The 13,056-nt window shown below is 41.4% G+C and overlaps 1 protein-coding gene across 1 annotated transcript in view; it reads left to right on the top strand.

The window, feature by feature from the left end:
* The window catches only part of DNMBP (dynamin binding protein), a 129,653-nt gene that overhangs the window by 24,743 nt on the left and 91,854 nt on the right, over positions 1–13,056 (top strand). Inside the window, exon 2 of the mRNA XM_004459196.4 lies at positions 12,586–12,740. Coding sequence (XP_004459253.1) covers positions 12,596–12,740 — 145 coding nt within the window. The 5' untranslated portion in view covers positions 12,586–12,595. The remainder of the gene's footprint in view (positions 1–12,585; positions 12,741–13,056) is intronic.

Genomic DNA, 13,056 nt, shown 5'->3' with positions numbered 1-13,056 from the left:
CAGTTTAATGCGGGGGCGGGGGGCGACGGTGCGGAGCAGGGGAGGATGGAATCCTTAGGTAAGTTAAAACTGCTATATCAGAAGAGTCAATCTTAAGACTTTCTTGTATATAAGTTGTCTTTTATTAATTTTTTTAAAAAATAGAAGCATTTGGGCATTTTAGGTGAGGATTGTTCAGTTTAAATCCTGAAAAGGGCAGAAAGGCTTTTCCATGATTGGCAGAACCTCTGACAACTCTTCCTTCTACTGAGATTTTTGCCTTCCAACATGGAACAAGTTTGAAATAAGCAAAATGTATAATATAGATTGTAAGACAGTTTCTGATAGCAAATTCCTTTCCTTTTTTTTAACCACCCCCGCACCCCGTGGCTTCTTGCACGCTGTCTGCTCTCTGTGTCCATTTGCTGTATGTTCTTCTGTGTCTGTATTTATTTATTTTATTTTCCCTCCCCCTTTGTGGCTTACTTGCTGTCTGCTCTCTGTGTCTATTTGTTGCACACTCCTCTGTGTTCTTTCTTGTCTCCCTCTTTTTTTGTTGCATCACCTTGCTGAGTTGGCGCTCCGTGGAGCTTGTGGGCCGGGTGGCTCTCTGCAGCATGCGGGTGAGCCTGCCTTCACAAGGATGCCCTGGGATGCAAACCCAGGGCCTCCCATATGGTAGACGGGAGCCTAACTGATTGAGCCACAGCTGCTTCCTGCAAATTCCTTTACTTTTTACCCTGAGTTTCTCTTATCTTCTCACCTAAACCAGAGCAGGATTTTCATTTTTTTCTTGTAGTCCAGCATCTATAACCTGTTTAACCAGAGCACATGTTATTAGTCAGTACTTCCCTAATCAGGATAACACAGTGGGTTAGGAGGAGATGCTGTTGAGCAAGGGGAGTTAGAGTCACAGGCATCCAGAAGATGGGCCCAAGCTGGGCTCTCGGCCTTAGGGGGAACACTGTGACCAGCTCCATGGCTTCTACTTTTCCTGTTCATCCATTGCTAGTTCTCCTGGCAGTAAACACTGATGTGTCCAAAATGAATGCCATTGACATTAAGCAGAGGAGGAAACATTGTTTTCCTAGCTTCTCTCATTTCCTTCCTGAAATAGATTTGGGCTTCGTTTTATGATATCCCTCATCCTTTCAGGAAAGGGAAGAGACTATTCCCTCCTTATTGTCAGGAACAAGAGAGATATGCAGTTGCTTTTGAGGTTAAATATTGCTTCTCATTACTGGGACTTGAAATTTTTTAATGGAATCTCATTCCCAAAAGGTAATGTTTTCTGGAGATTTTAGCTCCCAAGACAGAAGGAACTCTCTGGATGCTCATGAAAGCATATTCCTTTGAAGGAACCTGTACTGGAGAGTTCCTACAAAGAGGACCCTCTTTTGTAGCTCTTCTCAGGGAGAGGTATGCCTGCACTGCTCCTACACTCTCACTTTGGAGGAGAAAACAGGAAAGGAGAAACAGCAGTCTTTCGGTCTTTTATCTTTTATTTATATATTTACCACCCCACCTCCCATCTGCTTTCTGTGTCCATTCGCTGTGTGTTCTTCTGTGTCTGCCTGTCTTCTCCTTAGGAGGCACTGGGAACCAATCCTGGGGCCTTCTGGAGTGGGAGAGAGCTGCTCAATCTCTTGTGCTGCCTCAGCTCCCTGGTCTGCTGCTTCTCTTATTGTCTCTCCTCTGTGTCTCTTTTTGTTGTGTCATCTTGCTGTGCCAGCTCTCCACTCGGGCCAGCTTGCCCTCACCAGGAGGCCCTGGGAATCGAGCCCTGGATCTCCCATATAGTAGATAGGAGCCCGATTGCTTGAGCCATATCTGCTTCCCTCTTTTATCTTTTAATTAAGAACATCCTTTGAGAAATTTTGTTTTGGGAACATAGAATTTAAATTTATACTGTGGCCAGGCTCTACTGGGAACAGTATGGAAAGTGGCACCAGTGCTTTTTCAAAGAATAGGGTAAATTTTCTAAATTCTCATATATGTATCCTGTTTTCCTAATAGTAAAATAGATTGGTCAGAATTTTGAAACAATAATTTAGAGTCTAGGGCTTATCCACAAAATTCATTTAAAAATGGAATGAAATCTGCTTTGTTTTTGAGTGGGGGGACTAAACATCAAAACTTTTCTAGTCTTTTTCAAAGCCTTCAGAATTTACATCTCAGAATTATATGTTGCCTGGTAGATTTAGGAAACTAATTTTATAGCTCTCTGTCCTCATGCTTTCCATGCACAGTTCTCAATAAATCCTGAAAGTCCTTTTGAGCATGTATCAGTCAAGAAAAGGTATACTCGAATTGGGTTATTTGTGGAGGTCTTATTTACAGCAGGATGGGCGGGTTTAGGAAAAATAACAAGGGATTATGCAATACCCTGGGACTAGTGGGAGAGTCACCCCAAACCTAAAGTGGCAGGGGATGGAGTGGTGGCCTGAGTCAGAAGTAGTTGGATGGAGAGAGCCGTGGCCTTCAGAAAAGCAAAATAGCCAACTCATAGCCCAGCAGAGACAGCCAGGGGAATAAATGCCCACTCTCACTGTTCTATCCTCAGATCTCCCATTGGCTTGAACCCAACTGGAAGCCAGAGGCAAGGGAACTCCTTGATGCAACCCTTGTGGGTCAGCTTCCCAGGGCACAAAGCAGGGCGGAGAAGGGTGGAGAACAGGCATAGAAGGGCAAAGGGAAGACGTCCAGCACATGCTTATAGTTCACTGTCCTCAATCTGTAGAACTTCAGACCTTTACTCAGAAGGCAGTATTAGAAATTACTTACTAAACTGTTTGATATCAGTCTCTACAGGGTGAAAGTAGCAATTAGTGATCTCAGCACATTTTTAGGAGATTATATTCAGACTTATAGATGTATGTTGGATATTAAAGATCACTGATGTCTCCCAAGCCGTCTTTCACATGCTCTCACGTTTTGTAATATATGTTCTTTTTTAAAAAATATATACTTTTTTATTTTATTATTTTTTAAGAAATTTAGATTATATGAATGTTACACAAAAAAATATAGGGGATTCCCATATGCCCCGCTCCCTAGCCCTCCTACATTTTCCCACATCAGTAACATCCTTCATTAGTATGGTCCATTTGTCGATATACATTCTTAAATTTTGTTTTATTAATACATTGACTCTCATCGCTTTAAGTTTTGCATATCCAGTCTAATGGCTCACACACCTACAAGATGATATAAGACCAAGGACTACAGGAATTCAGAGATAGGAAAGATTAAGGTGGGCTTGAGCAGCAGAGATAGGCTTCATTTGGAGGAAGAAGGAATTGAGCAGTGCCTTGAAGGGGTGGTGGTATTTAAGTATGTGGGAAGCCTGGGGAACCCACCACGGATAAAAGAGCATGTAAACAAAGGAACAGGTTCTGGGCTGAAAGTGCTTTATGAGATCAGAGACTCTTTTAATTGAATAGGAATGCCCTGAGGAGTACTATTTTTGATTGGCACTTATGGTGAGTTGAAGTTATAAAAAATCTAAACCATGACCTGAGAAAAGAGTGCCAGGGCGAGACAAGTTTAGAAATGCTGCATTAAAATGGGCTCTTGGCTGGATTGTCTCCTACTACAGTATATTAGCATTCTTTATGCTCCTCCAAAAGGGAACTATGGTTTATAGTCTTCCCTAAATTTTTTTTTTAAAGATTTATTTATTTATTTAATCTCCCCCCCCCTCCCCCCCCCCCCCCCCCCCCCCCCCGTTGTCTGTTCTCTGTGTCTATTTGCTGTGTCTTGTTTCTTTGTCCACTTCTGTTGTCGTCAGCAGCACGGGAAGTGTGGGCGGCGCCATTCCTGGGCAGGCTGCACTTTCTTTCGCGCTGGGCGGCTCTCCTTACGGGCGCACTCCTTGCGCGTGGGGCTCCCCTATGCGGGGGACACCCCTGCGTGGCAGGGCACTCCTTGCAGGCATCAGCACTGCACGTGGGCCAGCTCCACACGGGTCAAGGAGGCCCGGGGTTTGAACCGCGGACCTCCCATGTGGTAGACGGACGCCCTAACCACTGGGCCAAGTCCGTTTCCCTCCCTAAATTTATAATGACCATAGAGCTCTTCTGTTTTGAAGCACAAACATTAGTGTTCCTCACAGTATATTCTGGGAAATGCTGAGCCCTAAACTAAAGCTTCTTGGAGACAGGAATTCTATTTTGCTGTCCCCCACACAACATCTTGAAGGCTCCTGGACACATCGTGGGAGCAAAGCTGGATTAAGAGGTGGCTGCCAAGGGCATTAACCCACAGAGTGTGTTAAAATACCCACGGCACACTAAAAACCACTGCAGATTAGTAGTTAGGTTATCTGCAGAGTTTTTTTTTTTTCCTGAGTGGGGTGGATACTTTGGGATAGGAATTGAATTGCTTAGAATAAGAGGCAAGTAAATGCTCCATTGGACTCCAACAGAATCAAGAGTAAATATTTAAATAATATTGTATTAAAAGATACCCAGTAGAGCCACATTTTTAACCTGCATGGTAATTTGTTTGACTCCATTTGGTTCAATAAATATTTGTTGACTACGTGAATGAATGAATTACAGAAAAATAGGAAGACCTTGTAAATTATTAGGCAAGTGATATGTAAAAATTGGCATTTTCGAAAGATTAATCAGGTTCATCGACCAATTAGTGGAGATAAAAGAAATGAGGTGTGTGTAACTTTGGCCAATGAGAGAGACAAATGGTACTTAAAAAACAAAAACTGTAAATAAATATTGAACTCTTGTTAAGATACATATGCCAAAGTCTTGAGGGGGAAGTGTGTGTAGTTTATTTCAAAATGCATCAAAAAACAACATGGATTTATAAATGGATAAAGGGATGGACGATATACTATACTAAAGTGTTCATGGTAGACTGTAGGTGGCAGGTGTAAAACTCTTTCAATTTCACTGTTTGAAAATTTTCATAATAAAATGTTGGGGAAACAGAGGAAATGGAAGTCTGTTGAAAGAAGAACCATTGGCATTTAAGAGAAGCAACATTTATAATAAAAAGAATATGCGTGTTGGGGTCAAATTGATCTGAGTTTCTAGTCCTCTTGGCTATTTATTAGCTAGAGAGGTTGAGTGCATTGCTCAGGGGCAGCTCTGGGATTTGAACCTAGGCACCCTTGCTCTAGAGCCTGTGGGTCTACCTTGCAGTGCAGTGAGGATTCATGCTACTTGCTCAGTGCTTGGCCCATGGCAGATACTAAAATGGTAGCTGTTGTTATTTGTGTATTATTGGCTGTAGAGTTTGAAGGAGAAGGCCAGGATTTTAATGTTTGATCTGGAACACTGATGTTACCAATGTTTTACAGAGGCAGGTTAGAAGAGATGGTTGATTTTAGGTAAGTGGAACTGGAAATTTTGATATGTGTAATTTCATATATTTTCCTAAGTACAATAAATCATTTGGTCCCCCCAAGATTAAGAACATTTTATGTGTCAGACACATCTATAGACCCATGAAAACAGGCAAAAATTTCTTCCCTCACACAGTTTACGTTCTAATAAGGGTTTGAAGAATTATCTTTCCAAGGATATTTATATTTCAAATACGGAATGATTCTCCAAAGGTGGAGATGCAGACACTCACCAGCAAGGGAGGAAGGTAGTGTCGTTTTAGCAGCACACTTTTCTGATGTCCCTGAAATGATATCATCTAGGCAGACATTTCCTCTGCTTACTCCGAAGCCCATCTGTGTTCTGCTTTCCTCCGCAGTTCTTTTTACTTCCATCTGGAGTTGGTGGAACAGCTTGTATAAGCCTTTTATGGTTGTTTCAAAACATATGTCCAGGCCTTTAAAGTGGCCCAGGCGTGAGTAATAGTTGCTTTTCATATTGTATAAAGACAGGGAAGGCTGAGATGAAATTCATGATAATGTACGTAAAATGGGGACATTGAGACCTACTTTCTGCTCTCACATATGAATCATTTACTTCAGCTGAGCTCTGAGTTCAGTGCCCTTCTAGGGTGTGTATTCCTCAGCAATTACGCACTCATTCCAGCAGGGTAGGAGGTCAGTCAGTAAAAGTATTTATTGAGCCAGATCCTCCTCTGCTTCTGAGTCATTTTCTGGTACAATAAAAAGGTTTTTAGGAAGAAGCTTTAACTCTTTACAAGCACAAGGGTTATCCCTTATTGTAATAGGATATCTCCGCAAGTATCATATGAGCCTTATGCTAACTCTTGATTTTTGGATAAGGAGATATATATTTAGTCTGGAAGTGAGGTAGAATTTGGGAAAATGTAGTATAAACAGGAAAATAATATCTATCTTTGCCCAGCCTCAAGCAGTTGTTTTAAATAATGTATGGATGGCTCAGAGGTTTGCAAACTATTATGCGTGGTTTAAAAACAAGTACTTATGACACCACCCTTATGTAGAAATCTGACATCTGGCAACTTCAGTCCTCTGGAACACAGCCAGTTAATAAGAAAAGGCCTGGCGTAAAAATAACCATTGAAAAACCTACCACTAAAGCATGAACTTCACCACCACAGAAGAGTTTGTTAGTCTCTCATTTTGAGCTTGTTTACTTTTATTTATCTGGGCACTTTCTGTTATTTTGGTGGTATATATGTGACCCCTCTCCTCCCTGCCTCGCCTTGGACAGATTATAAACAACAATCTAGAAAGAGCTTTGGAATGTTGCTGGAGGAGATAAACTGATTAGCAGAGGCCCACCTAGCATTAAAAGTTATACAGTACCACTATTGTGTAACACAACACAGTAATACATGGTGTAAATAATGAACTTGCATGCATCAGTCAAAGAGTAAATAAATCATGTTCAGTGCCCTCTACTGAAGAAGGCAGGGAGCTGTGTAATGTGTCTGTTTTTTAAACATGGTCAAAATTAACCAAGTTTTGACTGTTAAGATGGTAAGTTCTGTAGTGTTTATTTAATCAGTGACACATTTTGAACTTGTAATTGATTATGGAAATGACGTTTTGTAGTAACTGCTAACATTCTGCACCAGCCCTGTCCTCGGAGCTTTCACAATATTAGCACACTGGTTAAGGCTTTGGAAACACAGATCTGGGTTCCCATCCCATCTCTGGTGACTTTAGACAGGTTACATCTCCTCTCTAAGCCTGTGTCCTCATCTGCAAAATGGGAACCACAATCATATACAATAGGGATATACAGTGGGGTAGGTACATGGTATAATGCATGACACATAGTAAGTGCTCAATAAATAGTAGGTATTTTTAGGAGTATTTTCATCATCATTATAATCATCCCCTTGATGATAATGGAGTATTATTATCTCCATTTTTCTGGGCCAGGAAACTGAAACCTAGAGAGTTTAAGTAACATGTCCAAAGTGAAGCAGCTAATAAATAATGAAGTTGGTAAAAAGATTTATTTTTTACTCTTTCCCCTCCCCACCCCGGTCTGCTCTCTGTGTCCATTTGCTGTGCGTTCTGTGTCCACAGCACCAGGAATCTGTGTCTCTTTTTGTTGTGTCAGCTTGCTGCATCAGCTCTCTGTGTGTGCGGTGCCACTTCTGGGCAGGCTGCAGTTTTTTCGTGCTGGGCGACTCTCCTTACGGGGCTCACTCCTTGCGCTTGGGGCTCACCTACGCAGGGGACACCCCTGCGTGGCCCGGCACTCCTTGCACACATTAGCACTGTGTGTGGAGCAGCTCACCACACGGGCCAGGAGGCCCTGGGTTTGAACCCTGGACCTCCCATGTGGTAGGTGGACACTCTATCAGTTGAGCCAAATCTGCTTCCCTCAGTCCATTTTAAATCTTGGCCATTGAGGTGTAGTGTTGCTGTAGTTCTTCAGGCTGTGTCACATTTTTTTGGAGATAGAATTTTAATAAGTAGAAGTCAGAATACTCCCAGTTTGGATCCTGGCCCTGCTGCTTATGAGCTCTGTGATCTTGGGCAAATTAAGTTTTCTAACCTTATGTTTTCTATCATAAGGTTTCACCATGTTATACAGTCCCATTTTTTAGCTTTCCTCCTAGTAATATACATATCCTTAGAGTTTCCCTTTCAACCACTGTCATGCTCCTATAATACCTCTGCTAGTTACAAACACTGTTATTTGTTTTCACCATTTCTATTCATTTCTAAAGATTTACAACCTTTTTACCAGTTTTGCACAGATTAATCCTCAGCTGTTCATTCTCTACCCTCTTTCTATTTTCTGATGACCTATGCTCTAATTATTAACTCCGTGAGTTTATGTAATGTACTTAGTTCATAATAGCGCTATCATACAGTATTTGTCCTTTTGTGTCTGGCTTGCTTCATTCAACCTAATGTCCTCCAGGTTCATCCATATTATTATTATTTTTCAAAGATTTTGTTTTATTTATTTCTCTCCCCTTCCCCCCTGTTGTCTGCTCTCTGTGTCCATTCGCTGTGTCCACTTCCATTATCCGGCGGCACGGGGAAACTGCATCTCTTTTTTGTTGTGTCATCTTGCTGTGTCAGCTCTCCATGTGTGCGGCACCACTTGGCTGTGCTTTTTCACACGGGGTGGCTCTCCTTGTGGTGCGCACTCCTTGCGCATGGGGCACCCCCGCGTGGCATGGCACTCCTTGCGCACCGCAGAACTGTGCATGGGCCAGCTTACCACACAGGTCAGGAGGCCCTGGGGATCAGACCCTGGACCCTCCATGTGGTAGACGGACGCTCTATCAGTTAAGCCATGTCTGCTTCCTCATCCATATTATTATATGCCTCTCGACTTCATTTCTTCTTACAGCTGTATAATATTCTATTGTGCATATATACCACAGTTTATCCATTCATTGGTTGATGGACACCTGGCTTATTTCTATCTTTTGGCAATTGTGAGTAACACCATAATGAACATCAGTGTGCAGATGTCTGTTTATGTCACTGCTCTCAGTTCTTCTGGTTATATACCTAGTAGTGGTATTGCTGGGTCATATGGCAAGTTTATATTCAACTTCTTTGGGAACTTCACAGTGCCAATACCATTCTACATTCCCACTAACAGTGAATAAGTATTCTTATCTCTCCACATCCTCTCCAACACTTGTAGTTTTCCAAGTTTTTAATAGTGTCCATTCTAATAGGTGTGAAATGATATCTCATCGTAGTTTTGATTTGCATTTCCCTCAGCACTAGTGATGTTGAATATTTTTCACATTTTTTTTGACATTCGTTTTCCTTCTTTGGACAAATGTCTATTCAAGTCTTTTGTCCACCTTTTTTTCTTTTCTTTCTTTTTTTTTTTTTTTGAGGTACCTGGGGCCAGGGATTGAACCTGGGACCTCATATGTGGGAAGCTGTCACTCAACCACTGAGCCACATTGGCTTCTCTGAGTTGGTTTTTTTGTTTGTTATTCACTTTTTGTTTTTTTCTGGAGGAATCCAGGACCTCCCATGTGGGAGGCAAGATCTCAACTGATTGAGCCACATCCACTCCCTTACCCATTTTTTAATCAGTTAGTTTGTCTTTTTATTATTGAGTTGTATCTCTTTATATGTCATGGTTATTAAACCCTTATCACATATATGTTTTCCAAATATTTTCTCCCATTGAATCGGCTGCCTTTTCACCTTTTTGACAAGAGTCCTTTGTGGTGCAAAAGTGTTTAATTTTGTGGAGGTCCCTTTTATCTATTTTTCCTTTTGTTGCTGAGCTTTGGGTGAAGGTTTAAGAAACTACTTCCTACCATAAAATCTTTTTTTTTTTCCTACCATAAGATCTTGAAGACACTTTCCTACGTTTTCTTTTAGGAGCTTTATGGTTGTTGGTTTTATATATTTAGGTCCTTGATCCATCTTGAATTAATTTTTATGTAAGGTATGAGATAGGGGTTCTCTTTCTTTCTTTTGGATATGGCTATCCAGTTCTCCCAGCACCATTTGTTGAATAGACTGTTCTAGCCCAGCACAGAGGGCTTGACAACCTTGTGAAAAATCTCTCGATCATAGATATTGAGGGTCTGTTTTTGAGTTCTTGATTAGGTTTCGTCAATCTGTATGTCTTTATGCCAGTACCATGCTGTTTTTACCACTGTAGCTAACTAATTTTATCTATCTATCTATCTATCTATCTATCTGTCTGTCTGTCTGTCTGTCTGTCTGTCTGTCTGTCTATCTATCTATCTATCTATCTATCTATCTATCTATCTATCTATCTATCTATCTATTTTAGGGGGCTGGGGATTGAACGTGGAAACTTGTATGTGAGAAGCTGGTGCTGAACCACTGAGTTATATCGACTCCCGAGTTCGTTTTTTTTTTTTAAGATTTATTTTTTATTTATTTTTCTCCCCTTCCCCCCCCACCAATTATCTGCTGTCTGTGTCCATTCGCTGTGTGTTCTTCTGTGACCGCTTCTATCCTTATCAGCGGCACCAGGAATCTGTGTTTCTTTTTTTGCTGCGTCATCTTGCTGTGTCAGCTCTCCATGTGTGCGGCGCCATTCTTGGGCAGGCTGCACTTTCTTTCATGCTGGGTGGCTCTCCTTACGGGCTGCATTCCTTGCACGTGGGGCTCCTCTACATAGGGGACACCCCTGTGTGGCATGGCACTCCTTGCGCACATCAGCACTGCGCATGGGCCAGCTCCACACGGGTCATGGAGGCCCGGGGTTTCAACCATGGACCTCCCATCTGGTAGGTGGGTGCTGTATCCATTGGGCCAAGTTCGCTTCCCCCGAGTTCGTTTTTTTTTAGGGGGCACTGAGAACCGAACCTGGACCCTCCCATATGGGAAGCAGGTACTCAACTGCTTGAGTCATATCTCCTCCCGTAAGTAATATGCTTTAAAATCAGGAAGTGAGAGTCCTCCAACGTTCTTCTTTTTAAAGGTACTTTTGGCTATTTGGGACCACTTACGCTTTCCATTTCTGCAAAAAAGTCCGTTGGGATTTTTTATTGGTTTTGTGTTGAATCTGTAAATCAGTCTGGGTAGAATTGACATCTTAATGATATTTAGTCTTCTAAACCATGAACATGGAATGTCCTCCCATTTATTTAAGTTTTCTTTAGTTTCTTTTAGCAATGTTTTCTAGTTTTCTGAATATGGGTCCTTTACGTCCTTGGCTAAGTTTATTCCTAAATATTTTATTCTTTTAGTCACTGTTATGAATGGAATTTTTTTCTGCTTTCCTCCTCAGATTGCTCCTCAGTAGTGTATAGAAATCCTATTGATTTTTGCTCATTAATCTTGTATCCAACCACTTTGCTGAACTTGTCTATTAGTTCTAGTCATTTTGTTGTGATATTTTAGGATTTTCTAGATATAGGATCATATCAGTGAATAGTGAAAGTTTTACTTCCTCCTTTCCTATTTGGGTGTAAGGAGATACTTTGATTTTTTAGTATATAAAGCACAAATTTTTTTTTGCTTAGCTTTGACTTCGTTATAGGTACATTTATACCTTCTTATTTTATTTTATTTTTTTTTGAGGTACCGGGGGCTGGGGATTGAACCTGGGCCCTTATATATGGGAAGCTGACACTCAACCACTGAGCCACAACAGCTTCCCTGAGTTGGTTTTTTTGTTTTTTAAAAAATATTTATTTCCCTCTCCCCACCCCCACAATGTTTTGTGTTCGCTGTCTACTTTCTGTGTGTTCTTCTTTTTCTGCTTGTCTTCTCTATAGGGGACCCCGGGAACAGATCCTGGGACCTCCTGAGTGGGAGAGAGGTGCTCAATCTCTTGTGCCACCTCAGTTCCCTCTGCTTTGTTTCTTATTGTCTCTCTGCTGTGTCTCTTTTTGTTGTATCGTCTTGCTGCGCCACCTCTCCACATGGGCCAGCACTCCTATGCAGGCCAGCATTCTGTGTGGGCCAGTACTCTGCAGAGACCGGCAATCCGCACGGACCAGCTCTCCACTCAAGCCAGCTTGCTACACAGGCCAGCTTGCCTTCACCAGGAGGCTCCAGGAGTTGCACCCTCGACCTCCCGTATGGTAGATGAGAGCCCAGTCGCTTGAGCCACATCTACTTCCCCAAGTTGGTTTTCTCATTTGTTTCGCTTGTTTGTTTTTGTTTTTTCAGGAGGAAATGGGAACCAAACCCAGGACCTCCCATGTGGGAGGGGGTGCTCAACTACTTGAGCCACATCTGCTCCCTATATCTTTTTTCTTTTAACTTTATTTTGTACATTTAATAATTGGAAGTAGAAATAATAATTTAAAAAGAAAAAGAAAATACAGTTGAATAAAAATATACATTTCTTAAGTAAATGTACTGGATACATATAAAAATTTTTAAAATAATCATACAGTGTTACACAATATATTAGTTCATAGTAATGCAATCATAACAGTATTTGTCCTTTTTTGTCTGGCTTGCTTCGCTTAACATAATGTCCTCCAGGTTCCTCCATGTTGTCATATGCTTTATGACGTCATTTCTTCCTACAGCTGCATAATGTTCCATCGTGTGAATAGACCACAGTTTGTGTATCCATTCATCGGTTGAGGGACACCTGGGTTGTTTTCAACTTTTGGCAATCATGAATAATGTCGTTATGAACATAGGTGTGCAGTTGTCTCTTCATGTCATTTTTTCTTATATAGAGATCTGTATTAGATATACAAAATCTTAAATATTTAAACTTTCCTGTTTCTTTTGGCCTTTCTTTCCAGGTTATAAAACATGGAGGCTGGTTCAGTGGTCCGAGCCATCTTTGACTTCTGCCCAAGTGTGTCAGAAGAATTGCCCCTCTTTGTGGGAGATATTATTGAGGTGCTGGCTGTGGTGGATGAATTTTGGCTTCTAGGAAAGAAAGAGGATGTTACAGGTAAGGAGTTCATAACTCCCCATGTACAAAATGGATGTGAGGACCTCCCTTCTTTCCGTATTAAAAATAAAGAGTAAGTGGAAAGCCCACATCTATAAGCTTCAGAATCCTTTTGGGTTTTCCTGCTTTGTTCCTACCTGCAAATACAGCCCACAATGCCATGTGCCACAGTAAAGGAAGCGTAAGATGTATAGAAGCATTTAAGGGGGGCACTTAACCCCCATTTGGGAGATTATAGATTATTTTCTAGTAAAAATGGTATCTCTGCCAAGACAAAAAACGTTGAGTAAGAGTTTTCAAGGTAAAGAGGATATTG

This window comes from Dasypus novemcinctus, chromosome 6, assembly GCF_030445035.2.
Source record: "Dasypus novemcinctus isolate mDasNov1 chromosome 6, mDasNov1.1.hap2, whole genome shotgun sequence".
Taxonomy (NCBI): Eukaryota; Metazoa; Chordata; class Mammalia; order Cingulata; family Dasypodidae; genus Dasypus; species Dasypus novemcinctus.
Note: the sequence above shows the minus strand (reverse complement) of the source record. Positions and strands in the feature narration are given on the sequence as shown.